We start from the raw sequence: 25949 nt of genomic DNA, 5'->3' as shown, positions 1-25949 counted from the left end.
AATGACAGGCACAGGCCATAGTATTGTAGCTGGGAGAGGAGGGACGGCCACAAGGCTGCTTGGGAGGGGTTAGACAAGGACGGAGGGATGGGCGCACTGAGCATCATGGGATTCATAGGTATTAGCCATGCTGCTATTACTGGAAGTGCCTGGCGTTTGCAGAAAGGATAATGAAGTGTGCCTCTATAGAAGGGCAGCATATTATAGCTACGGGTCCGTATTCATGTCAGTCACTGGGGGGGATTGATCAAAACCTGTACAGAGGAAAAGTGGAGCAGTTTTCCATAGCCATCAATTAGAGCGCTTCTGAGACCCTTTAAAAAAAATAAAGAAGCAATATTGTTGGTTGTTATGGGCAACTCCAACGCTTTTATTCTGCTCAGGTTTTGATAAATCTCCCCTATGTGCTTGGATGTGGACCGAGCCTGGTCACTACTAGAATATGTACAGTCTATTGCATTTAATGGATCGGACACAGGTATGCCGCAGTATAGATCAGCATTGTTTGGTTTTTCCACTTCTTGTGTTTTTCTCCTACAGGATTGAGCGGAGTGTGAGAGTAGCATGGTGTGCGATGTATAGCTTAGGGAACCGTGTATCGTACTGACATGCTTTGTGTGATTGTAATTTATTGTATGACTTGTAATGACTGAACAAACAATAAAGCTCTTTCAATAGATCAGCATACCGTGCAGTTTGCCAATGTATACTGCAAATAAAGGCTACAATAAAGGCTTTCATAGGTGAACATAGCCTAAAACCTCATGCATACCACCTGTAGAACCATGTAGCTGCATGCAAAAAGTACGACAAACTACCCCAAGGAGAGAATGTGGTTTGATACACTGAAACATACTGCAACTTTCTCTTGTAAATGGTGGTATGCAGGCCTCCACAACCATTCTTTCACACTGTATTTGGGACCTGAATATGGTAATATGCATGAGGCCTAATAGCATATTCATTCAAAGAATAGTTGCGGATGGGAGCACAAAAGTCCTGCATGGCATGGGTTTGAATACTAGCCTTCGGCTGTCCGGACATGCTGGGAGTTGTAGTTTTGCAACAGCTGGAGGCACTAATGAAAGTGAAGACCGTTACGTGATGACCAAAATTTATCAATCTGTCTGAAACGTAAATGTGTCTGGTTTTCCCTTAGCAACCAAGCTCAGCTTTTATTTGTTAAATTGTTCTGAGCCCTGATTGGATGTTATCTTTCTGAAACAAAAATCAGACACATTAATAGATGGACAGATATTTTAGGACTATATGACATTACTTCCAGCAATAATCGAATTTCAGAAAGTAAATATGGATAAACTGCAAAAACCAACATGGCCATGTAAAAGGGTGTTTTGTTTCCGCTTAACTCCTCAACGACATAGGACGTATATTTACGTCCTCTGCCGACTCCCGCCATATGCCACGGGGTCAAGCGGTGTCCCCGCGTCATATCGGGTCGGTCCCGGCGGCTATCAACGGCCGGGACCCGCGGCTAATACAGGACATCACCGATCGCAAAACACCCAACAGCTGGATGTTTCTCCCCCCCCCCCAATGTGAATGTACAAAGGTTTACAGTAAGTATCCGGCTGCAAGTTTGAGCTGCGGCAAGCTCAAACTGCCAACGAGAAACTACTGTGAACCCCCGCCCGTGTGACTGTACCCTAAAAACACTACACTACCAAAAAATCAAATAAAAAGTAAAAAACACTACATATACACATATCCTTCCACAGCCCCCCTCCCAAATAAAAATGAAAAACGTCTGGTACGCCACTGTTTCCAAAACGGAGCCTCCAGCTGTTGCAAAACTACAACTCCCAGCATGCACTGATAGACCGTACATGCTGGGAGTTGTAGTTTTGCAACAGCTGGATGTTCCCCCCTCCCCAATGTCAACGTACAGGGTACACTCACAAGGGCGGAGGTTTACAGTAAGTATCCGGCTGCAAGTTTGAGCTGCGGCAAATTTTCTGCTGCAGCTCAAACCGCCAGCGAGAAACTACTGTGAACCCCCGCCCGTGCGACTGTACCCTAAAAACACTACCAAAAAATAAAATAAAAAGTAAAAAACACTACATATACACATACCCCTACACAGCCCCCCTCCCCAATAAAAATGAAAAACGTCTGGTACGCCACGGTTTCCAAAATGTAGCCTCCAGCTGTTGCAAAACAACCACTCCCAGTATTGCCAGATAGCCACTGACTGTCCAGGCATGCTGGGAGTTTTACAACAACTGGAGGCACCCTGTTTGGAAATCACTGGCGTAGAATACCCCTATGTCCACCCCTATGCAAGTCCCTAATTTAGGCCTCAAATGAGCATGGCGCTCTCACTTTGGAGCCCTGTCGTCTTTCAAGGCAACAGTTTAGGGCCACATATGGGGTATCGCCGTACTCGGGAGAAATTGGGCTTCAAATTTTGGGGGGTATTTTCTGCTATTACCCTTTTTAAAAATGTAAAATTTTTGGGAAACCAAGCATTTTAGGTAAAAATAAATATATATTTTTTTACATATGCAAAAGTCGTGAAACACCTGTAGGGTATTAAGGTTCACATTACCCCTTGTTACATTCCCCGAGGGGTCTAGTTTCCAAAATGGTATGCCATGTGTTTTTTTTTTTTTGCTGTTCTGGCACCATAGGGGCTTCCTAAATGCGGCATGCCCCCAGAGCCAAATTATCTTTCAAAAAGCCAAATGTGACTCCTTCTCTTCTGAGACCTGTAGTGTGCCAGCAGAGCACTTTTCACCCCCATATGGGGTGTTTTCTGAATCGGGAGAAATTGGGCTTCAAATTTTGGGGGGTATTTTCTGCTATTATCCTTTTTAAAAATGTAAAATTTTTGGGAAACCAAGCATTTTAGGTAAAAAAATATATATTTTTTTTACATATGCAAAAGTCGTGAATCACCTGTGGGGTATTAAGGTTCACTTTACCCCTTGTTATGTTCCACGAGGGGTCTAGTTTCCAAAATGGTATGCCATGTGTTTTTTTTTTGCTGTCCTGGCACCATAGGGGCTTCCTAAAGGTGACATGCCCCCCAAAAACCATTTGTCGCTTCTTCCCTTCTGAGCCCTCTACTGCGCCCGCCGAACAATTAACAGACATATGAGGTATGTGCTTACTCGAGAAAAATTGGGTTTCAAGTACAAGTTAAAATTTTCTCCTTTTTACCCCTTGCAAAAATTCAAAAATTGGGTCTACAAGAACATGCGAGTGTAAAAAATGAAGATTTTGAATTTTCTCCTTCACTTTGCTGCTATTCGTGTGAAACACCTAAAGGGTTAAAACACTTACTGAATGTCATTTTGAATACTTTGGGGGGTGTAGTTTTTATAATGGGGTCATTTGTGGGGTATTTCTAATATGAAGACCCTTCAAATCCACTTCAAAACTGAACTGGTCCCTGAAAAAAAGCGAGTTTGAAAATTTTGTGAAAAATTGGAAAATTGCTGCTGAACTTTGAAGCCCTCTGGTGTTTTCCAAAAGAAAAAACTCATAAATTTTATGATGCAAACATAAAGTAGACATATTGTATATGTGAACCCAAAAAAAAATTATTTGGAATATCCATTTTCCTTACAAGCAGAGAGCTTCAAAGTTAGAAAAATGCAAAATTTTTATTTTTTTCATCAAATTTTGGGATTTTTCACCAAGAAAGGATGCAAGTTACCATAAAATTTTACCACTACGTTAAAGTAGAATATGTCACGAAAAAACAATCTCGGAATCAGAATGATAACTAAAAGCATTCCAGAGTTATTAATGTTTAAAATGACAGTGGTCAGAATTGCAAAAAACGCTCTGTAAAATGGCCTGGTCCTTAAGGGGTTAAGGTATACATTTTATATGTTTGAAAAGGAAAAAACCATATACATTGGAGGATGCTAAAAATGGATGTTAATGTATGTCATACAGCTGAATCCATTGTTGGACTTATTTAAAAAGTACAACAAAAATACAAATTGTAATGTTTACATTTTTGGGAGCAATAGAGAAGATGACTACATTTTTGCATACAGCCAAATGAAACGTACCGGAATGGAAACAGTGAAACAGAGATGTTACCATAACCCCATGAGAAGGCGGCGGTCCCAGCATGATATCTTTGCATTGCATTAGAGATAGCTGCAATATCCACACAGTTTAGGGACTAAAGAGGGGCTTCATCTGGAAAAGAATAATATACAAGTCTTTCTTCTAATAGACGACCCTATAGAGGAAACTATTCTGACAATATTCTATACGGTGATCGCTTCACACATGGACGACACAGTGTAATTATAGGCGCATGGAGACTGCTGCCTGTCATCAACACAGAACGGAAGAGCGCCAAGGGGCGGGGTAACGGTGACGTCAGTGACACAGGGGCGGGGCTATTTACACACTCTATCCTCTCGTTGGAGGAAATGAAGACTTCGGGTGAAGCGTTCTGTGTGCGGGGCTGATTGTACACGCCGGGAGGTGAGGAGGACGGGGCCGGGAGGGTTAATCCGGTCATTCCGGTATCTGTTATTATCTCTCTGACAGTATTTCTCGCTATATCCCTCTCTGCACCAGACCTGCTGCCTCCACTGCCCGCTCCTCTATTGCCTGCACTGCTCGCTCCTCTGTTGCCTGCACTGCCCGCTCCTGTGTTGCCTGCGCTGCCCGCTCCTGTGTTGCCTGCACTGCCCGCTCCTGTGTTGCCTGCACTGCCCGCTCCTCTGTTGCCTGCACTGCCCGCTCCTCTGTTGCCTGCGCTGCCCGCTCCTCTGTTGCCTCCACTGCTCGCTCCTCTATTGCCTCCACTGCCCGCTCCTCTTTGCCTCCACTGCCCGCTCCTCTATTGCCTGCACTGCCCGCTCCTCTGTTGCCTCCACTGCCCGCTCCTCTGTTGCCTCCACTGCCCGCTCCTCTGTTGCCTCCACTGCCCGCTCCTCTGTTGCCTCCCCTGCCCGCTCCTCTGTTGCCTCCCCTGCCCGCTCCTCTGTTGCCTCCCCTGCCCGCTCCTCTGTTGCCTGCGCTGCCCGCTCCTCTGTTGCCTGCGCTGCCGGCTCCTCTGTTGCCTGCGCTGCCGGCTCCTGTGTTGCCTGCCCTGCCGGCTCCTGTGTTGCCTGCCCTGCCCGCTCCTGTGTTGCCTGCCCTGCCGGCTCCTGTGTTGTTGCCTGCCCTGCCGGCTCCTGTGTTGTTGCCTGCCCTGCCGGCTCCTGTGTTGTTGCCTGCCCTGCCGGCTCCTGTGTTGTTGCCTGCCCTGCCGGCTCCTGTGTTGTTGCCTGCCCTGCCGGCTCCTGTGTTGTTGCCTGCCCTGCCGGCTCCTGTGTTGTTGCCTGCCCTGCCGGCTCCTGTGTTGCCTGCTTTCCCCTGTTTCCTCTCACATATCTATGAGTTCTAGCAGATCATGACACGGTTGTATTGGCAATGACAGCTGTGCTGGCTCCTGTATCCTGCACATGGCATGGTAGCTGGTACTGGCTGCCTGTCAAACGTTTGTGCAAGTTTATAGCCTTGGACTTTGCTTCAATGTCCCTGTTCTACAGCTCACACCAAAGTCTGGTGTCATTTTGAGCCATACAGCTGTGCCAGGGGCTAACAAACAACCATACATACAGCTGTGCCAGGGGCTAACAAACAGCCATACATACAGCTGTGCCAGGGGCTAACAAACAGCCATACATACAGCTGTGCCAGGGGCTAACAAACAGCCATACATACAGCTGTGCCAGGGGCTAACAAACAGCCATACATACAGCTGTGCCACGGGCTAACAAACAGCCATACACACAGCTGTGCCAGGGGCTAACAAACAGCCATACACACAGCTGTGCCAGGGGCTAACAAACAGCCATACACACAGCTGTGCCAGGGGCTAACAAACAGCCATACACACAGCTGTGCCAGGGGCTAACAAACAGCCATACACACAGCTGTGCCAGGGGCTAACAAACAGCCATACACACAGCTGTGCCAGGGGCTAACAAACAGCCATACATACAGCTGTGCCAGGGGCTAACAAACAGCCATACATACAGCTGTGCCAGGGGCTAACAAACAGCCATACATACAGCTGTGCCAGGGGCTAACAAACAGCCATACATACAGCTGTGCCAGGGGCTAACAAACAGCCATACATACAGCTGTGCCACGGGCTAACAAACAGCCATACATACAGCTGTGCCAGGGGCTAACAAACAGCCATACATACAGCTGTGCCAGGGGCTAACAAACAGCCATACATACAGCTGTGCCAGGGGCTAACAAACTCTACACTGGCAGTCACCAGCTGCTACAACTCCCATCATGCCCTGACAGCTGAAAAACTCCTTTCAAAATAAGTGATTGCTTTGCTGACATGATGGGTGTTGTAGTCTTGCCACAGGTTAAGGAACACTGCCATAATAAGTATTTAGTCTTTGCTGGCTTTTATTTGTAGTATCTGTAGGAACAGTCTGGTTACATGTCCCCTGATAATGTATCAGGTTATTACAAGCTGTATGGCACAGATATCACTCAGATTAATTACTGATTTTAACCCCGTCCCTAGGAGAGGATGAATCTACCATATTCAGAATAAGATTAGATTTTTTTATTTATTTTTAATAACTTTTGTACTATTGTAGCCAGTATCTGCTATTGGAGGAGACACATTTGTAACAGTCTGGGAAATAAAGAAATTCCTAATGGAATCTTGTAATATGTTCAGGTGTTGTGTGCTGAATATTGCACCTTACCATATGGCGGTGTGCTGAGAGCACAAGACCTTGATGTGCATGTAGACTCGCTGGAAGATGGTAGGTCCAGAGGGTGGCTGCCGCAGCGTCCTTGTCCGTAACCAACAGGTACGGTATGATACAGTTAAAAGCAGAAAATGTATAAAGGTGGACGTTCTGGATGGCGCCTTCCCTATGAACAACTTGCCAAAGTTTATTAAAACAAAATGGCAATTTATTGGTAAAAGATGCAACTCACAAGTTTTGAACCCGGACTGGGTTCTTCGTCAGGCAGAGGGTGTTTCATACATAAAACTAGAGATGAGCGAACTTACAGTAAATTCAATTCGTCACGAACTTCTCGGCTCGGCAGTTGATGACTTATCTTGCGTAAATGAGTTCAGCCTTCAGGTGCTTCGGTGGGCTGGAAAAGGTGGATACATTACTAGGAAAGAGTCTCCTAGGACTGTATCCACCTTTTCCAGCCCACCTGAAAGCTGAACTAATTTATGCAGGAAAAGTCATCAACTGCCGAGCCGAGAAGTTCGTGACGAATCGAATTTACTGTAAGTTCGCTCATCTCTATATAAAACGCACCAACTTTAAATGTACAGACTTTCAAGTGCTGCCAGGTCACAGTTACAGCAAAGATAAAAATGATAATTTATTACTTATAAAAACCATTACCGTATTTTTCGCCCTATAGGACGCATCGGCATATAAGACGCACCCTATTTTAAAGGTCCAAAATCTAGAAAAAAAAAGATTCTGAACCCAACAGTGATCTTCAACCTGCAGACCTCCAGATGTTGAAAAACTACAACTCCCAGCATGCCCGGACAGCCAACGGCTGTCCGGGCATGCTGGGAGTTGTAGTTTTGCAACATCTGGAGGTCCGCAGGTTGAAGACCACTGGTATAGGAGGTAATACTCGCGTGTACCCGCCGCTCCGGACCACTGTCAGCGCGTCTCTGCGGTGTTCCCGGCGCTCCGGATGTCTTTTTCCCCGGGATCCACGCTCTCCGTCGCCGTCATCACGTCGCTACGCACGCCACTCCTATTGGATGATGGGACGGCGTGCGCGATGACGTCGAAGGAGAGCGCTGGCCATGCAGGGGATCCCGGCACGGAGCAGACACCGAGGCAGATAAGGTCCCTCCTGGTGTCCTGTAAGCTGTTCGGGACGCCGCAATTTCACTGCGGCGGTCCCGAACAGCCCGACTGAGGTGTTAGTATATTGGGGGTTGGCATGCAGTGGATACATGTTTTAATCTTAAAGGGGTTATCCACAATAAGGTGATTTTAGTACGTACCTGGCAGGCAGTAATGGACATGCGTAGGAAGGATCTGCGCTTGTCTTGGGGCTGAATGGCTATGTTGTGAGATTACCATAACACTGTGGCTAGCTTTTTGTGAACTGGTATTTCCTGTTAGAATTTTCTTCTTTGCCTACAAATCCCATAATTACATTTTCCTCCCTCCCACACATCAGCCACCCCAGCCATTAAAACATAAATGAGCTGCATCTATTCAAAAGACCTGTGGTTTTCAATCAGGGTGCCTACAGCTGTTGCATTAGTTGCAGATTGATCTCTCTCCCACCAAGCGATCGCTGTCATAAGCTGACTATAAATAAATATATATATATATATATATATATATATATATATATATATATAGTATGTGTGTGTGTTGGAGCTCTTATTCTCTTGTATTGTCTTATGGAGCTTCATATCCCCTTCTTCCCTTTAAACAACCAAAGAAATCAAGGGGTTTTCTCAACAGGCACGCCACTGTTCATCTGCCCTATTGAAGTCTCCTCTTGCCTCCTCCGCCCTGTTGTGTCATTATGACTCATAATCCAGTGTTTATTTCCATTACGGAAAGAACTAGCAGAGCAAAGTGTAATATGGTTTTATCTTTTACCTGTATTATACAACAAACTCTTCCCTGACCATAGGTCCAGTTCTCCAGATTAAGACCATAATAGTCAACTGATGCATCTGTTCTCTGCTTGGATGAAAGTAAGGGTGTGCTCATACGTTCAGGTTTTTATTTGCAGTTGAATACAAAGCCAGGAGCAATCGTAAATGGAGGACATGTATAAAGGAAAGACTAAGGGTCTGTTTACACTGGGAAAATTCAGAGAGGGATCTGCCTTTAAAAAAAAAAAAAAAAATATATATATATATTTTATTCCTTTTTTTTATTTTATTAGCAAAACAGCAAATATTCACACAGTTTTGGAGCAAACTCCAGAAACATTTGCCATTTTTGCTAAACGCCCACTTAATGGGCATGGTTTCGGGCAAAGAGGGCATGGGTCATGGGTCCCCCTGTTCTCTATTTAAAAAAGCTCAGACCCAGCAGAGATGTCTGCACTAGTGCACAAGCTCGCTGGAGTTATAGAAAGGCTGGCATGGTCACCTAAATGTCCACAGCATTATGCAGAGGACATAACCGCCATCCCATCAACTGATGACACTTCTCTGGAGGATTCCACTGAAAGTTTGAACATGTTAAATCTTCCGACAGTATCCAAATCCTTGTTGGAAGTTCTGCTATGGAACATCGACATATGAACTAAGAAGCAAATACCTATTGAAATCAATGGGAGGCTACTGCAAGTGAAATCCACACAGAATTTCTGCAGTGGGAGAGCACTAAGGCTATGTTCACACTTTGGAATGTCCGCACGGAAAATCTCTGTGCGGACATTCCAGTGACACTCTCATAGATGGCCATACATTTCACAGAAACTGTGGACACGGAAATTCCGCCGTGTGCACAGCGCAGCAGAATCCTGTTGAAATTCTGTGGTGTGAACATAGCCAAAGACTTCTCCTCTTGTCAAATCCAATGCAATGAGAAATATGTGAACGCCACCTGATACTTTGCCTTATTGTATTATTAAAGGGGTACTCCGGTGAAAAACTTTTTTTTAATCAATTTTTTTATTTTATTTTTTTCAGAAAGCAGCTATGCTTTGCATAAGTATTCACCCCCTTGTCCTTTTTTTTAACCACACATTTAAAACATGTATTACGATTTTATGTAATAGACATGCACAAAATAGTATGCAGTACGTATGCTCGACTACTTCCCGCCAAGCTGACCTGAGTAACTGGCCTCTTCCTATCTGTGTATAGGGAGAGACACGTCATTTAGTACTGGCGGGCAGAGCTGCTGAGACTGCCCCCCCTTGACTAGCTACCCGGGTCCCAGTGGCATTTTTAGTCTATGATTATGAAACGTCTGAGTGTATGTGAGTGATTCATAATGTCCCAGCATGGCATTGCCAGCACTCGCTTTGTGCTTAAATCTTTAGCAACTGTCTACAGCAGTATAAATCTAAGAACATTACTGTGTAGTTCTGTGGGGCAATAACAAAACATTTAAAATTTTTGTATTCTATACTTTCAGGTAACCCGGGCTGCAGACAATGTCTGAGAATGGCAGCATCAAGCTAGTGGTGACAGGAGATGACTTTGGCTACTGCCCTCGCAGAGATGTTGGCATTGTTGAATGTTTCAACGCTGGCGCCATTACTAACGTTTCTCTTATAGTGAATGGCAGCAATGCAGCTTGTGCGGCAGACCTGGCACGCAGGTAAGAGTTGTGTACACGGAGAAAGCAGCTGGGCTCTGAATGTGATGGAAAGTAAACATTTGGAGACTGATAAGTTCACATTTAAACTTCCACGTATGCAGGTTGAATTCTGCACACTCCAAATGATTGTGCCACCGCACCCATTTATCACTCCTCATACTGGAAACTAACAGCTGGAGGTACCTTTTATAAGCTGAACATATATATAGAGCCATAATAATTCTCCATATGCTTGGAGACTTTTTAAGGGGTTTAAAAAATAATAATAAGAGTATGGTGTTGTGTTTTTATTTATTTTAATTATTTTGACCCAGTTCCCCCTTTCTGTGTCACTGTTTGTTTGTTTTTTTATTTAATTTTTAAAGCAAAGCTGAAAAAGCTTATTGTGGCATCCTGTTATGTATTGCTCAACACACACCGGGCCCATAAGGTAGCAAATGAAGACTGTGTGGACTCTTTGCACATAAAGCTGCTGTGTGCATGGTGCCTTGGGCTTAAAATAGTGGTCTTCAAACTGTGGACCTCTAGCTGTTGTAAAAATACAACCCCGTTGGCATGCTAGGAGTGTTAGTTTTGCGAAAGCTGGAGGTCCAGAGTTAGTCACACTTTAAGCCAGTGGTTTCCAATGTTGGTACAGAGGAAGAATACCTGTTAAAATCTCTTTATATACCACAACAATTTATATCTCGGAAGTTGCCCTGTACACTCCAACTGTCCAAGGTTTAGATATTCTAAGGCTTTTTATTGTCTTAAAACAACGCATTTCAGTGAATGTAACCTGAGGATGGGGAGAACATTCCTTTAAAACATGTTGTTTTAAGACAATGAAAAGCTATGAAGTATCTAAACCTTGGATAGTTGGAGTGTACCCTGGAGTGAGGGTACCATCACAGCTTCCAGGATATTGTTTGTCATGGTATATACAGTGCTTGCACAAGCCAAACTGCGATTTGAGGTCTGACATTTATTTACCCGTTAAGGCTGTAGCCCCCACAGATTCAAGACTTGGGGACCATCTTGTTCAATAGGGCGAATATAGGTGTTGCGTCTGTACACAATCCAAAAAGATGAACACCTTTTCAAACTGTAACAGCTCTATTGTGGCTCAATACAGTGTCACCCTATTAGGCATCATGCCTTCTTTTTTTTTCTCTTTACTACATGTGTTAGAATCTCCTGGCAATTTTGTAGCCTGTGTAATTTTTTTTACTTTTTTTTTAAGGCATAATATCCCTATTGGTTTGCACGCTAATCTCTCAGAAGGAATACCAGTATGTAAAGAATTACGCCAAGAACAATGTAAGAGCTCTACTCTTATCAATGCTCAAGGAGTCTTTCTTGGGAAAATGGGTATCCGAAAAGCACTTGCGCAAGGGCTACTTAGCATGTCAGAGGTAAGTCCATGACAGGGTGTGACATAAAGTTTTGTATACTAGACCCAACATGTATTGTTTTTAATAGAGTATTTTTAGCTCTACATATCTATTCTGTATCAATAGTCCATACAGAGATTTGTCTGATCACTGTATGCCCAGGACTGTAAATGTAACAATAAGGTATCTCTTATGTCTAGAGATAAAAATATATTGTGAGCAATGAGGCTATGGAACTAACTACCACGAAACTTGCCTTGTTTTGTAGCTGTCTCTTCTTAACTGGCCTCTTGTTGACAGCTGGTAGTCATGGTTCCCGACCACCAGCTCTGCTTTAGAAGCAGTGGTGACATCACACCCATAGTGGCCGGAGAAGCTCCTGAGTGCATATCAGGTGCCCTGCAGGGGCACATTTATCATGTTGTAGAGTTGCATGGTGCTTTAGCTTTGCAGCTGTCAGAAACAAAAGCAGATTACCTGCCTCTGACCCCAGCCCCATCCACCAGCAATTGTGGCAGTGTGATCTGACAGCAGAGATGATGATGTGACAACCCCTTTTAATAGAATGAGAAATATAAAGGAAGAACGTATATTTCTGCTTGATCCACTGCTGGCTTTGGTAAAAAAAAATTAAATAAATAAAAACTGAATGTAAAACTGCCACAAAAATCTGTGTACGTAACCTCTCTAAAGAAAGTTCTGTTTTTCTGGAGGGAACATCATCACATGGGTATATGGCTTAAAATATATGTTAATGGACTCATTTTTTTTCTTCTCCTCTGGGCCAACACTACAACTAAATAAACTTGACTGTTTTTTAGATGCCAACTACAATTCAGATGTCTTTTGAGTCTAAAGTTTGGTAGATCTGGGTGTAGAAGCTCCAATTCTTGTGAATAAATGTTGTATATACAGACCAAAAGTTTGGACACACCTTCTCATTCAGAGTTTTCTTTATTTTCATGACTATGAAAATTGTAGATTCACACTGAAGTCATCAAAACTATGAATTAACACGTGGCGTTATATATATATATATATATATATATATATATATATAACAAAAACATCTGAAACAAATGAAAATATGTCATATTCTAGGTTCTTCAAAGTTGCCACCTTTTGCTTTGATTACTGCTTTGCACACTCTTGGCATTCTCTTGTTGAGCTTCAAGAGGTAGTCACCTGAAATGGTTTTCACTTCACAGGTGTGCTGGTGTGGAGGAGGAGGTGTGATGGTGTGGGGGTGCTTTGCTGGTGACACTGTTGAGGATTTATTCAAAATTGAAGGCATACTGAACCAGCATGGCTACCACAGCATCTTGCAGCAGCATGCTATTCCATCCGGTTTGCGTTTAGTTGGACTATCATTTATTTTTCAACAGAACAATGACCCCAAACCCACCTCCAGGCTGTGTAAGGGCTATTTGACCAAGAAGGAGAGTGATGGGGTGCTGCTCCAGATGACCTGGCCTCCACTGTCACCGGACCTGAACCCAATCGAGATGGTTTGGGTTGAGCTGGACCGCAGAACGGACAACAAGTGCTAAGCCTCTCTGGGAACTCCTTCAAGACTGTTGGAAGACCATTTCAGGTGACTACCTCTTGAAGCTCATCAAGAGAATGCCAAGAATGTGCAAAGCAGTAATCAAAGCAAAAGGAGACAAGAACCTAAAATATGACAAATTTTCACACATTTTTGTTATGTCTATAATTCCACATGTGTTAATTCATAGTTTTGATGCCTTCAGTGTGAATCTACAATTTTCATAGTCATGAAAATAAAGAAAACTCTGAATGAGGTGTGTCCAAACTTTTGGTCTTGACTGTACATAATTGTACACACAGTAGAAACTTCAGTGTGACAATGCATTTTGCCACACAACAAAAGTCCCTCTGTAGCCCTAGCCTCAGGCAATGTTTGTACTCAAATATAAATTCTGAAAATGTGTTACTGTGTGTTCAGGATATACAGTACAAAGAAAACCGCAGGACAGTTTATGTTGCTCTTCTGCTTCTACCTTTTAGTTAACTTAAAATGTATCTGGCTTTACAAAATAATTTGTAAAAATTGCATGGTGTTACTTCATTCCCCGGAAGATCGCAACCAGCTGCTACCGAACACTTCACCCAGCTATATCTAGAGATTGTGGGGGTCTCGACCAATCAAATGTTTTGACATGTCCTTGCAACATATCAAAATGTTTTGTATAACATATAGTATGAGTGGTGACAAGTTGATTCTGTTATTGAGCCCTGACAGCCCCTTCCATGGTGCACAGTATTTTCAAAATTTCAAGTAAAATTGTTAGACTTCTAATTTAATTTAAAATGTTAATAAAAAAAATAAAATGTTGTTAAAATAAAGTAGACATATGAAAGTATAAGTGTGTATAATAGTTAAAAAAAAAAATGTGGAAAATAAATGTGAAAAATTACGGTAATATACGGAAATAAATTACGGTATATATGTGTATAAAACACCCCCAAAAATAGTCTCCCCAAATACATCAACATGTCCCGCAAAAAAAGAATCCTCACAATTGCATCAGTGAAAAAATTGACTAGTTACAGCTCACAGAATGCCGCAACTTGCAAACATGATTTAAAAAAAAATCAAAAAAATGTTATGCCATAAATGAACTAAAATAAAAATAAATAAATAAATAAAGTATATAGATTTGGTATCGCCATAATCGTATCAACCTGCAGTGTAACGTTAACATGTCATTTATACCGAATTCCGTGAAGACAGTCAGGAAGCCGTTCTTGAAAGAAATTATCTTTGTTTTTCTATTCCTGGATAACCCCTTTTAAACTGTGCACGAAGTACCTTTTTGCCTTTGGAGTCTATAGAATCCAATGGGAAAATTACGCAGTTTTTGGGGCATCTTTTAAGCCATAAAATGTTTGTTTATTTATTTATTTTTTGGACTATTTAACAGCATCGTTATTGAGCTACAGTTGTAAGTTTTTAGTTTTTTTTTTTTTTAACTTAACCCCTTAAGGACCGGGGTTTTTTCCGTTTTTGCATTTTCGTTTTTTGCTCCTTGCCTAAGGACCGGGGTTTTTTCCGTTTTTGCATTTTCGTTTTTTGCTCCTTGCCTTTAAAAAATCATAACTCTTTCAATTTTGCACCTAAAAATCCATATGATGGCTTATTTTTTGCGCCACCAATTCTACTTTGTAATGATGTCAGTCATTTTGCCCAAAAATCTACGGTGAAACGAAAAAAAAAAATCATTGTGCGACAAAATTGAAAAAAAAAACGCAGTTTTGTAACTTTTGGGGGCTTCCGATTCTACGTAGTACATTTTTTTCTTTATTCTGTAGGTCCATACGATTAAAATGATACCCTACTTATATAGGTTTGATTTTGTCGTACTTCTGGAAAAAATCATAACTACATGCAGGAAAATTAATACGTTTAAAATTGTCATCTTCTGACCCCTATAACTTTTTTAATTTTTCCGTGTATGGGGCGGTATGAGGGCTCATTTTTTGCGCCTGAAGTTTTTAACGGTACCATTTTTGCATTGATAGGACTTATTGATCGCTTTTTATTCATTTTTAAATGATATAAAAAGTGACCAAAAATGCACTATTTTGGACTTTGGAATTGTTTTGCGCGCACGCCATTGACTGAGCGGTTTAATTAATGATATGTTTTTATAATTCGGACATTTCCGCACGCGGTGATACCATATATGTTTATTTTTATTTTTATTTACCCTTTTTTTTTTTTTTTTATTGGAAAAGGGGGGTGATTCAAACTTTTAATAGGGGAGGAGTTAAATGATCTTTATTCACTTTTATTTTTCACTTTTTTTTTGCAGTTTTATAGGTCCCATAGGGACCTATAACACTGCACACACTGATCTTCATCATTGATCACTGGTTTCTCATAAGAAACCAGTGATCAACGATTCTGCCGCATGACTGCTCATGCCTGGATCTCAGGAACTGAGCAGTCATTCGGCGATCGGACAGCGAGGAGGCAGGTAGGGGCCCTCCCGCTGTCCTGTCAGCTGTTCGGGATGCCGCGATTAGCCGCGGCTATCCCGAACAGCCCGACTGAGCTAGCCGGCCACTTTCGGTTTCGCTTTTAGCCGCTCAGCTCTGAAGTGGTTAATAGCTCAGCTCTAAAGGGTTAATAGCGCGCCGCGATCGGCGCTGCACGCTATTAGAGGCGGGTCCCGGCTTCACTATGACGCCGGGCCCGCCGTGATATGACGCGGGGTTACTGTGTAACCCCGTGTTATATCAGGAGAGCAGGACCAAGTGCGTACCTGTACGCCCTTGGTCCTTAAGGGGTTAAAGGGGTATTCCAGGCCAAAACTTTTTTTTATATATCAACTGGCTCCGGAAAGGTAAACAGATTTGTAAATTACTTCTATTAAAAAATCTTAATCCTTCCAATAGTTAGTAGCTTCTGAAGTTGAGTTGTTGTTTTCTGTCTAACTGCTCTCTGATGACTCACGTCCCAGGAGCTGTGCAGTTCCTATGGGGATATTCTCCCATCATGCACAGCTCCCGGGACGTGACATCATCATTGAGCAGTTAGACAGAAAACTTCAGAAGCTAATAACTATTGGAAGGATTAAGATTTTTTAATAGAAGTAATTTACAAATCTGTTTAACTTTCTGGAGCCAGTTGATATAAAAAAAAAAGGTTTTGCCTGGAATACCCCTTTAATTTTTGGTAGTCCACTGATATATGACCCCTTTTCTTATTATTCCAATAGACATCTGTCTTGTACAGTATCTAAATAAGTTAAGCAGTATCCAACGCTAAGGCTACATTCACACTTTTTTATATTACATATATTAGATCCGGCTGGGGGAGGGGCAAACCGGGCTCTCTTGTACCTCAGCCGGACCAGCGCTGAACTCCATTTACTTTTAATGAGCCCACCGGAGTCAAACGGTGACTCCGGTCGGCTCTTTTTTGACCTGTATGCGGTTTCCTGACCGGACCTAAAACCGTAGTATACTACGGTTTTGGGTCCGGTCACAAAACCGTATCCGGCACCCATAATGTCAAAACGAAGTGTGAATGCAGCCTTAGATGGTTTTTTATATATATTTTGCCTATAATCTTATGAAGTAAAATGTATAGCTCAACTTTGTTGCACTTTCTAGATTAAGTCAAATCTAATTTTGCTTCAGCCATTATGTTTAACATAGTTACGATCTAATCGGAAACTGTACATACTAGTGACCATCTGATTGTCAGGTCCGTCAAGAATTGACTGCCCAGGTGAAGCTGTTTCGGGAGTTGACTGGACAGAACCCTCAACACATGGATGGACATCAGCATGTTCATGTCTTACCAAGTAAGCATCCCCTAAAAGATAGTGAATTATGTATATTGTATAGTGTTTCTCTCAGGTTTCATGTATTTCACTGTCTGACATACTATAGATAGAGGGGTGCTGAGCTCAGCTTTATACAAATTCAGACAGGAAAAATTGTCATTCACTGTCGAAGCATAGAAAACTATACTTACCTCTATTCAGTATGACCCCATCTATCTTCCTCTACCCTAAAAGGCTTAGAAGCTTGGAAGACCTGACAGGAGTTTTAAAAATACCTTTTCAAAAGATTTTTTTAAAACTATTTATGGTTTTGTTAGCTTGGTGACAAGTTGATTTTCGAGTTCTCACTGCTGTTACTGTGCCTCGAGAGTCCCCCCCTCCATGGTGCACAGCTATTTATCATTCTCTCCATTTCAAGGGCAGGACCAGAACTGGGCTGTTTGTTAGTAGTATGCAAGCAGGCTCCTCCTTTTCCTCAATTGGCCAATCCCAGGACTGCATTTATTCATCTATATGTTTTACACGAAGCATAGAACTGCTGCTGAAGATAATGTCAAAAGGGAGGGGAAGTATACATTCAGGAGGCAGCACTGTGTATATACAGTCGTCCTAACACTGGTATTGTCACAAAGGACAGATGCAAAGAACTGTATGGGTGGTCATAGATGAGAGAGAACCTAGTATTTACCGTTCATTCACAGTGTGGATTTTCTGGAGGAGGCAGACGAGCTCACAGATTGCAGGTACACAGCATACTCTCTTCTGTGCATAGCACTTGCTAAGCCCCACCCCCACCCTCACCCCAACTTTGTGTTCCTTCGTGGTCTCTCCCTTAGTAGGGACAGATTGAGTCTAATAACTGACAGTAGATTGCAGGGAAGTGAGATACCTAGCGGCAAAGATTTATATTCTTTTTTCGCTGGGGCAAGGAGTCATGTTTGGTAAATAAGCAATTTGCAAATATGTTCGAAACCACATAGGCTGTAAAACAAAGATATTTAAAATGACAGTGCCCTTTTAACCCCATAAGGATGAATCCCATTTTGACCTTTAAGGACCAGAGCATTTTTTGCAAATCTGACCTGTATCATTTTATTTATTAATAACTCTGAGATGCTTTTACTTATTCTGATTTTGATGACATATTTTACTTTGTTAGTGGTACATTTTGAAAATTTAGCATTTTTCTAACTTTACAAGCAGAGAGCTTTAAGGAAAATGGACATCCCAAATAAATGATATATTGATTCACATATACAATATGTCTACTTTATGTTGGCATTATAAAGTTGACATGTTTTTTTCTTTTTGAAGACATTAGAGAGCTTCAACGTATAGCAGCAATTTTCCAATTTTTCACGACAAATTCAAAATCTGAATTTTTCTTGGACCAGTTCAGTTTGAAGTGGATTTGAGGGGCCTTTCTGTGAGAAATCTCCCATAAATTACCCCATTATAGAAACTGCACCCCTCAAAGTATTCAAAATTACATTCAGAAAGTTTAACCCTTTAGGTGTTTAACGGGATTAGCAGCAAAATGGAGGAGAAAACTCAAAATCTTCATTTTTTACACTAACATGTTCTTGTAGCCTCTTTTTTTTTTTTTTCATTTTTACAAGGGGTAAAAGGAGAAAAAGCCCCCCAAAGTTTGTAACCTGATATGTGGGGAAAAAAAGAAGAACCACATGGCATACTATTTTGGAAACTAAACCCCTCAATGAACGTAACAAGGGGTGCAGTGAGCTTTAACACCCCACAGGTGTTTGACGAATTTTAGTTTAGTTGGATGTGAAAATGAAAAATGTAATTTTTTTTCACTAAAATGCTGGTGTTACCCCAATTTTTTCATTTTCACAAAGGGTAACAGGAGAAAAAGCGCCCCAAAATTTTAACCCCATTTCGTATGGAGATACCCCATATGTGGACGTAAAGCGCTCTGCGGGTGCACTACAATTCTCAGAAGAGAAGGAGCAAAATTTGGTTTTTGGAAAGAGAATTTGACTGGAATTGAAGTCGGTGGCCTTGTGCATTTACAAAGTCCCCATTCTGCCAGAACAGTGGACCCCCCCCCCCACTTATTACATTCCTACACCCCTCACATTATGTAATAAGGGGTGCAGTGAGCATTTACAGCCCACTGGCATTTGACAGATCTTTGGAACAGTAGGCTGTGCAAATGAAAAATTAAATTTTTCATTTTCATGGACCACTGTTCAAAAAAATCTGTCAGACACCTGTGGAGCGTAAATGCTCACTGCACCCCTTATTACATAACGTGAGGGGTAAAGGAATGTAATAAGTGGGGGTCCACTGTTCTGGCAGAATGGGGGCTTTGTAAACGCTGAGCGTTGTAGTGCACCCGCAAAGCACTTTGCATCCACATATGGGGTATCTCCATACTCCATAGGAAATGGAGTAAAAATTTTGGGGGTGCTTTTTCTTGTTACCCTTTGAAAATTAAAAATTTGGGGTAACACCAGCATTTTAGTGGTTAGTTTTTTTTTGTGGTTAGTTCCACCCCTGTGCAAATCACCAATTTAGGCACCAAATGTACATGGTGTGTTCTCACTCCTGAGCCATGTTGTGCGCCCTCAGATCACTTTGCGTCCACATATGGGGTATTTCCGTACACGGGAGGCATTGTGTGACATATTTTGGGGATCTTTTCCTCCTTTCACCTCCAACACCAGCATGTTAGGGGTAAACATTTTTATTTTTTACACTGACCTGCTGGTGTAGCTCCCAACTGTTCCTTTTCATAAGGGGTAAAAGGAGAAAAAGACCCCCAAAATTTGTAACACAATTTCTCCCAAGTATGAAAATACCCCATATGTGGCCCTTAACTGTTGCCTTGAAATACGATAGGGATCCAGAGAGAGCGCCATGGGCATTTGAGGCCTTAATTGGGGATTTGCATAGGGACAGATTGCACTTTCCTCCACCATGGAAAAAAATACCCTACGGCACTTTTTCCCAAACAGGGTGCCTCCAGCTGTTGAAAAACTACAACTCCCAGCAAGGGCTTACACACCGTACATGTTGGGAGTTGTAGTTTTGTAACAGTTGGAGGCACACTGGTTGGGAAACCCTGAGTTAGGTAACAAAGTCAGCGTTTCCCCACCGGTGTGCCTCCTGCTGTTGCAGAACTACAACTCCCAGCATGCACAGTCTGGCAGGGACTTCATATCCCCTGTCCCAACCGACCAATCGCAGCTCTAGGAGGAGGTGGCAACGCTGCCACCAAACTCCCACACTTCACAGTAATTGGTGCCGTCTTGGACAGCACCGATCACTGTATTTTTCTGGACCAGCGGGTCACCGGAGACCTGATTGGACCGGAAAAGCTCTGATTTGCCAGTCAGAATTGACCAGCGAATCAGAGCAATTGTCTTAATGGAGGGGGTCCCAGGACTCCTCTAGGCATTATCCCAGGATGCCTGCTGAGCGATTTCAGCAGGCATCCCATTCCGAAAAACCGGAGGGCGTACAGGTATGTCCCTTATCCTTAAGTACCAGGACGCAAGGTCGTACCTGTACACCCTTTGTCCTGGAGGGGTTAAGAACTCATAATTTACCTTTAAAATCTGTGTATTTATTTGTTTTTAAACAGAAATCAGGGAGGAGTTTGCGCAAGTTCTGAGTGAGTATGGTATACCTTACACGCGTGTTCCTGTAGAAGTAGGATTGCGCAGATGTCACTGGATCAAGAAGGAACTGATGGAGTTTTACAGAACTGTGGAGGAAGATGCATTAAATACTGTGGAAATCTTTAGAAGCCATGGGATTCGGTAAGGGTTTATCCAATTTAGAGGGTCACAATAATTCTACACATTTGCCACTGTAACTAAGTGTATATACATGAATTTTCCAGGTTTATGTTTTATCACTGTAAAAAAATTATAACATATTATAAAATTATTTTGTAACATACTTTGTGTCAACTCCTCACTATTGTCAAGATATTAATTTGCTGTAAGCAAGTGAAAAGGCTTTGTGAGTTAGGGTGCATTCACACTGTAATTCCTGTGGAATTCCACACGGTGAATTTTATCACCAGTGTTAATGGGTCTTCCACGAGACCCATTCACACTGAGCAATTTCGGAGGCGGACAATTCCGCCGCTGAAATAGTTCCGCACAGAGAATGAACATTTTCATTCTTTGTGGGGAATTCTGCGAGCACTGCATAGCTGTCAGTGGTGATAGCAAAGTGCCACGGGGTCCTACCAGTATTTCGGCAGCAGCTGCCAGACTGAATCTCCGCTCGCTGAATTTCGAGCGGAGATTCAGTGTGATTTGCCCAAGGTGAACGCACCCTTAGACAGTATGGACTGTTATACTGATACATTGTAGAAAACTACCTGAGAGATTTGTGCTTCTGACTAAAGATTGGGTAAGTTGGATAAAATTGCATCCACTCTAGGAATGTCATTGGTTTCCAGCCTCTGAATGTAAGGGTATAACATAAAACAAATATGAAGAAACAAAAAGTTAGTTTTATGTCTCATGGTCTAAATGACAGAGAAAAAAAAATGCTGAGAGATTGAGACTTATTTTACCTTGAGAATTTTTTGAGGCAGGCACAAAATGAATTTGTGCAAACGGTGTGTAAACATTGGGGGAGATTTATCAAAATTAGTGGAGATGAAAAGTTGACCAGTTACCCATAGCAACCATTCAGATTTTTTCTTTTATTTTTAACAAGGCCTCTGAAAAATAAAATAATCTAATTGGTTGCTATGGGCAACTGGTCAACTGTTCCTCAGCACAGGCTTTGCTAAGCCTCCCCGATAGCCTCAGTGTTATTATTCAATGATGGCAATCACATCTGGAACTGGTGAGCTATTATGACAGTTCTATCACATTTCATCATACTGTGATTCAAGGGAAAATAAATCCAGGAAATGACATATTTATGCAAATTCTTTAACTATACACATTTATTTTTGTACCCACATCTTGACATACTGTAGTTTTAACAATGGCCACTAGAGCAGTCACAGTAAGCGGATATCTTTCTGTAGCTCACTTTTCAGCTTTGCTGTCTGAACATCATTGGAAGGTGGGCAAGCTTGTACTCCTGTAAGCTCAGATAAGGTGGAATAGAAACACTTTACACTGAATTTAAAAGGCTCTATATATAACTCCCTGGTTTGTGGGTAAGGTGTTCGTATTCCATCAGCTCCTGGGGACTGTAATTTATGGACTCTGTCAATTGACTTCCATTCATTTTAGTAGTCATGAAGAACACACACCATGTTGTACTGACTATACAGAAAGGCAGTATGTCTCTCCATTATGGCAACCTTGGGGAATGTTTAATGAATAAAAAGTAAATTTCTAAAACATAACAAAATACAAGGCCAAATTCATTGTCTTAATTTGTTAATATGACTAATAAAACTAAAATCTACATGAAACATTCTTACTATGCTTTATTAGAAACTCCCTACTGATGGTTGGTGGGTATGAGTTAAACACTGATTTAGGGTTTATGCACACTAGGGAATTTCTTGGAAATTACAGTGCAGCAGAGTCTCATTGCTGTCAATGGGATTCTGCAGCACCGTGCACACTACAGAATTTCAGCTGTGGAGCTTTCCGCCTCCGAAATTGTCCTGCAGAAAGAATAAACCTGTTCATTCTTTCAGTGGAATACAAGGTGTAATGCATTGCCGGCTATGGGGACTAGCATTGTCTACGCAGTCCTATTGTTTGCTGTAGTGTGGATGGACCCTTATTGGGAATGCCAATGGTGATAGTAAGTAGATGATGAAGTTTACTGAAATCGGAGACTGATGTTGCATTTGTTCTGACCTTTTGTTTATACCTATTAAACAGGAGGATACATAACACATGTAATTGCTCATACATAAAATTGATAATTCTGATTATTTTTATCATTTACTATTGATAATTTAGCTACAGGCCTCAGAATAAACAAGGCCTATAGTGATTGTAGCCATTGAACTTGGATGTCAGTCTAGGACTAGAAATTTTATGCCATTTCCTACTTTTTTTATTTTGCTATGTTTGGTAATAAATTTATTTTCAATATCTTGTACTATACATGGAGAGCTATTCTACTTTAACTTAAAACTCAGGCATGCAAGGTGTGAGATACCTGGTACTCAATTACCAATGTTTTAATATTAATTTTTTTCATATATACAGGTGGCCTGATGTATACATTGGTCTAAGTACCATGGGAGAGAACATGACAATAAAGAATATTGACCGAGCCATCGATTACAGCGTTCAGTCTCTTCGCAACTGTCTGACACAACAAAGTTCACTGTACAGTCTAACTTCCAACTCCAGCACCAGTATTGAACTGATGACCCACCCAGGCTACCCCAGTGTATTATCAGAAGGGGGCTGCGGAGAGGGTCCTGATGACTTTTCTCAGTCTTGGGAAAGATTACATGAAATGAAAACTCTTAAAGACCCATTATTGCATAGTTATTACAGTGAAAGAGGTGTACGCCTGTGCGCGTTCAGAGACCTTTGATTATTGACCTAATGGTGTATCCTCTGTTGAGCAGCACATTGGAACAGAGAAATTACTTTGTTCTTAAAAAAATTTATAGAAGAGAAGAAGATATCCAGCGCTTGACTTGGGAACAGGTCTTTATTATATAGCCGGGGTAGGCATACAGGTACATGGATATATGACGCGTTTCGGCTTGTATCACCAAGCCTTAGTCATACCATACCTGTATGTCTACCCTGGCTTTATAATAAAGACCTGTTCCCGAGTCAAGCTGGATATCTTCTTCTCTTCTATTATATGGGCGTAGTCTACGCCAGTCTGTGCGCCTGCTACAGAAGGTGAGCTGATACGAACTTTGCTCTATAAAATAATTTTATGGTACTTTATTTGTTGTTCAATACATAATATTCAGCAAAGAATGATTTGTTTTTGGAAATTGCCTGCAAATTCAGTCTAGAACGTGTAGCAAGTTATGAAGAACTCAAGTCCTTAACCTTACAGTATATTTCATCCAACAAAAATCCCATATTTCAGATACGCCATGCATTGTGCAATCTTGTTTGTTGAAGGAACAGGGAGCAGAATACTTTTGCTGACAGTTTTTGCTACATGTTTCACATTAAAAAAGTGCCTTATTTTGTGAGATGGGTTGTTTCTGTACCAAAGCCCCAGATGATGATTCCCCAAGTTCTCTGTGCTTAGGTTTCAGTGTAATGTGGTGGTCACCTTGCTGGAGATGCAGACAATTTGTAGGGTCTTATAATTTGCATGCGCTGTTTAGATCTAAACTCAGGAATAATTAAGGGTTTGCCCTTAGCCGTAGTTTGAGAACAAACTATGAAGTTACAACTGCGTACTTCATTCTAATGATTGGTAGGGGTCTGACACTCAGACCCTGACTGATCAAAAGTTTTGACATGTCTCTGTGACATGTTATACATGGACACTTTAAGGTTACATATTCCTTAGTAAATAGTCAGCTGACCTTGCCAATATCAGCAGGACAGGTAAAGCTTTTCTGTAAGGGGGCCTCCTTATTCTCCCTCGACAGATGATGTATGTTCACACGTACTGTGTATGCTGAAGATTTTATGGTGTAAAAGTGCTGCAGCTAGAAGTTCACTGAAAGTACATATGGATTTATGAGAGGCCAAACCCATTTAGTGTTTTTTTTTTTTCTTTGGCCTTAATTCACTTATCTTTGGTGTTTTTCAGCGATTTAGACTCTAGTTGTTATGGGGAAAAAAATGCCATGTGGCTTTATCATTGGCGTTTTTTCCCCCCCTCCATTTCTTCAATATAAATCCTTGAGGAAAGAATCATATGACTTATGATAAAAATTCCAACCTTAAAACCCACTATTTTTAAAAATCCGATATCTTGGGAGTGTGAAATGGCGTCAGTTTTTTGACCATTTTCACCAACTGGAAACTTAGCCATAAAGGGGTACTCCACCCCTAGACATATCCCCCCAAAGAGTAGGGGATAAAATGTCTGATTGCAAGGGGTCCCTCTTCTCTCCCTCCCTCCCTCCATCTCAATCTCTGGACAGCACCCAGCATTCTAAACAGTATGTTCAGAACGCTGGGTTCCCGTGACGGGGGGTCGTGATGTTGTGACAGCCTTTGCATGGGGGATAAGATGTCTAGGCGCAGAGTACCCCTTTAAAGGAGTATTCCAGGAGTCGGATGCATTTTTTTCTTTCAAAGACAGCCCCCTCCTTGTCTCCACTTTGGGTGTGGTATTACAACTTGCTCTATTCACTTCAATGGAACTGAGCTGCAGAACCACACCCAACCTGGAGACAAACAGCAAGAGGTCTTTGAAAGTAAAAAGGCCTGTTTTTTGATTCCTGGAATACCCCTTTAGGGTACGTTCCCACACGGCGTATTTTGCTGCGTATTTGGTGCTGCGTATTTTCCTACCCATTGACTTCAACAGAGAAAATAAAATACGCAGCAAATATGCCATGTGGGAATATACCCTAAAGGTTACTCAAATCCTAGCCCTTGGGGTAGGAGTTCCTCTTTCATCAGACAGCCAAGCACATCTGTGCAGGCATTAGACCAGAATGCTGTAAAAATATGGAGGAATAAACTAAGACCTTTTACTGACTGCCATAAAAATCAGTAGTAGCCATTTGCAATAATCTAAAAGGGGTACTCTGGTGGAAAACTTTTCAACTGGTGCCAGAAAGTTAAACAGATTTGTAAATTACTTCTATTAAAAAAATCTTAATCCTTCCAGTACTTATTAGCTGCTGAATACTACAGAGGAAATTTTCTTTTTGTAACACAGAGCTCTTTGCTGACATCACAAGCACAGTGCTCTCTGCTGACATCTCTGTTCATTTTAGAAACCGTCCAGAGCAGCATATGTTTGCTATGGATCTGTAGAGAAAAGAAAGGACCGACGGACAGCGCCTCGTGTATTTACCCTCAATAGATCGGGTGGTGGGG

General features: G+C 41.9%; 1 protein-coding gene across 2 annotated transcripts; it reads left to right on the top strand.

Annotated features, from left to right (window-relative positions):
* The first annotated feature begins 4384 nt into the window (after positions 1-4384).
* Positions 4385-25713, top strand: YDJC (YdjC chitooligosaccharide deacetylase homolog). 2 transcript variants are annotated; one of them, XM_056552324.1, is made up of 7 exons: positions 4397-4473; positions 6692-6827; positions 10122-10307; positions 11530-11701; positions 16917-17016; positions 20609-20786; positions 23172-25713. In XM_056552324.1, the coding sequence occupies exons 3-7, from the start codon at positions 10141-10143 to the stop codon at positions 23506-23508; spliced, it is 954 nt and encodes a 317-aa protein (XP_056408299.1). In that variant the 5' UTR covers positions 4397-4473; positions 6692-6827; positions 10122-10140; the 3' UTR covers positions 23509-25713. The 2 variants fall into 2 exon arrangements, with proteins under 2 accessions (XP_056408298.1, XP_056408299.1); XM_056552323.1 differs by lacking the exon at positions 6692-6827 and having other exon boundaries at positions 4385-4473.
* Positions 25714-25949: the final 236 nt, after the last annotated feature.

Source organism: Hyla sarda, chromosome 1 (assembly GCF_029499605.1).
Source record: "Hyla sarda isolate aHylSar1 chromosome 1, aHylSar1.hap1, whole genome shotgun sequence".
NCBI classification, from domain to species: domain Eukaryota; kingdom Metazoa; phylum Chordata; class Amphibia; order Anura; family Hylidae; genus Hyla; species Hyla sarda.
Note: the sequence above shows the minus strand (reverse complement) of the source record. Positions and strands in the feature narration are given on the sequence as shown.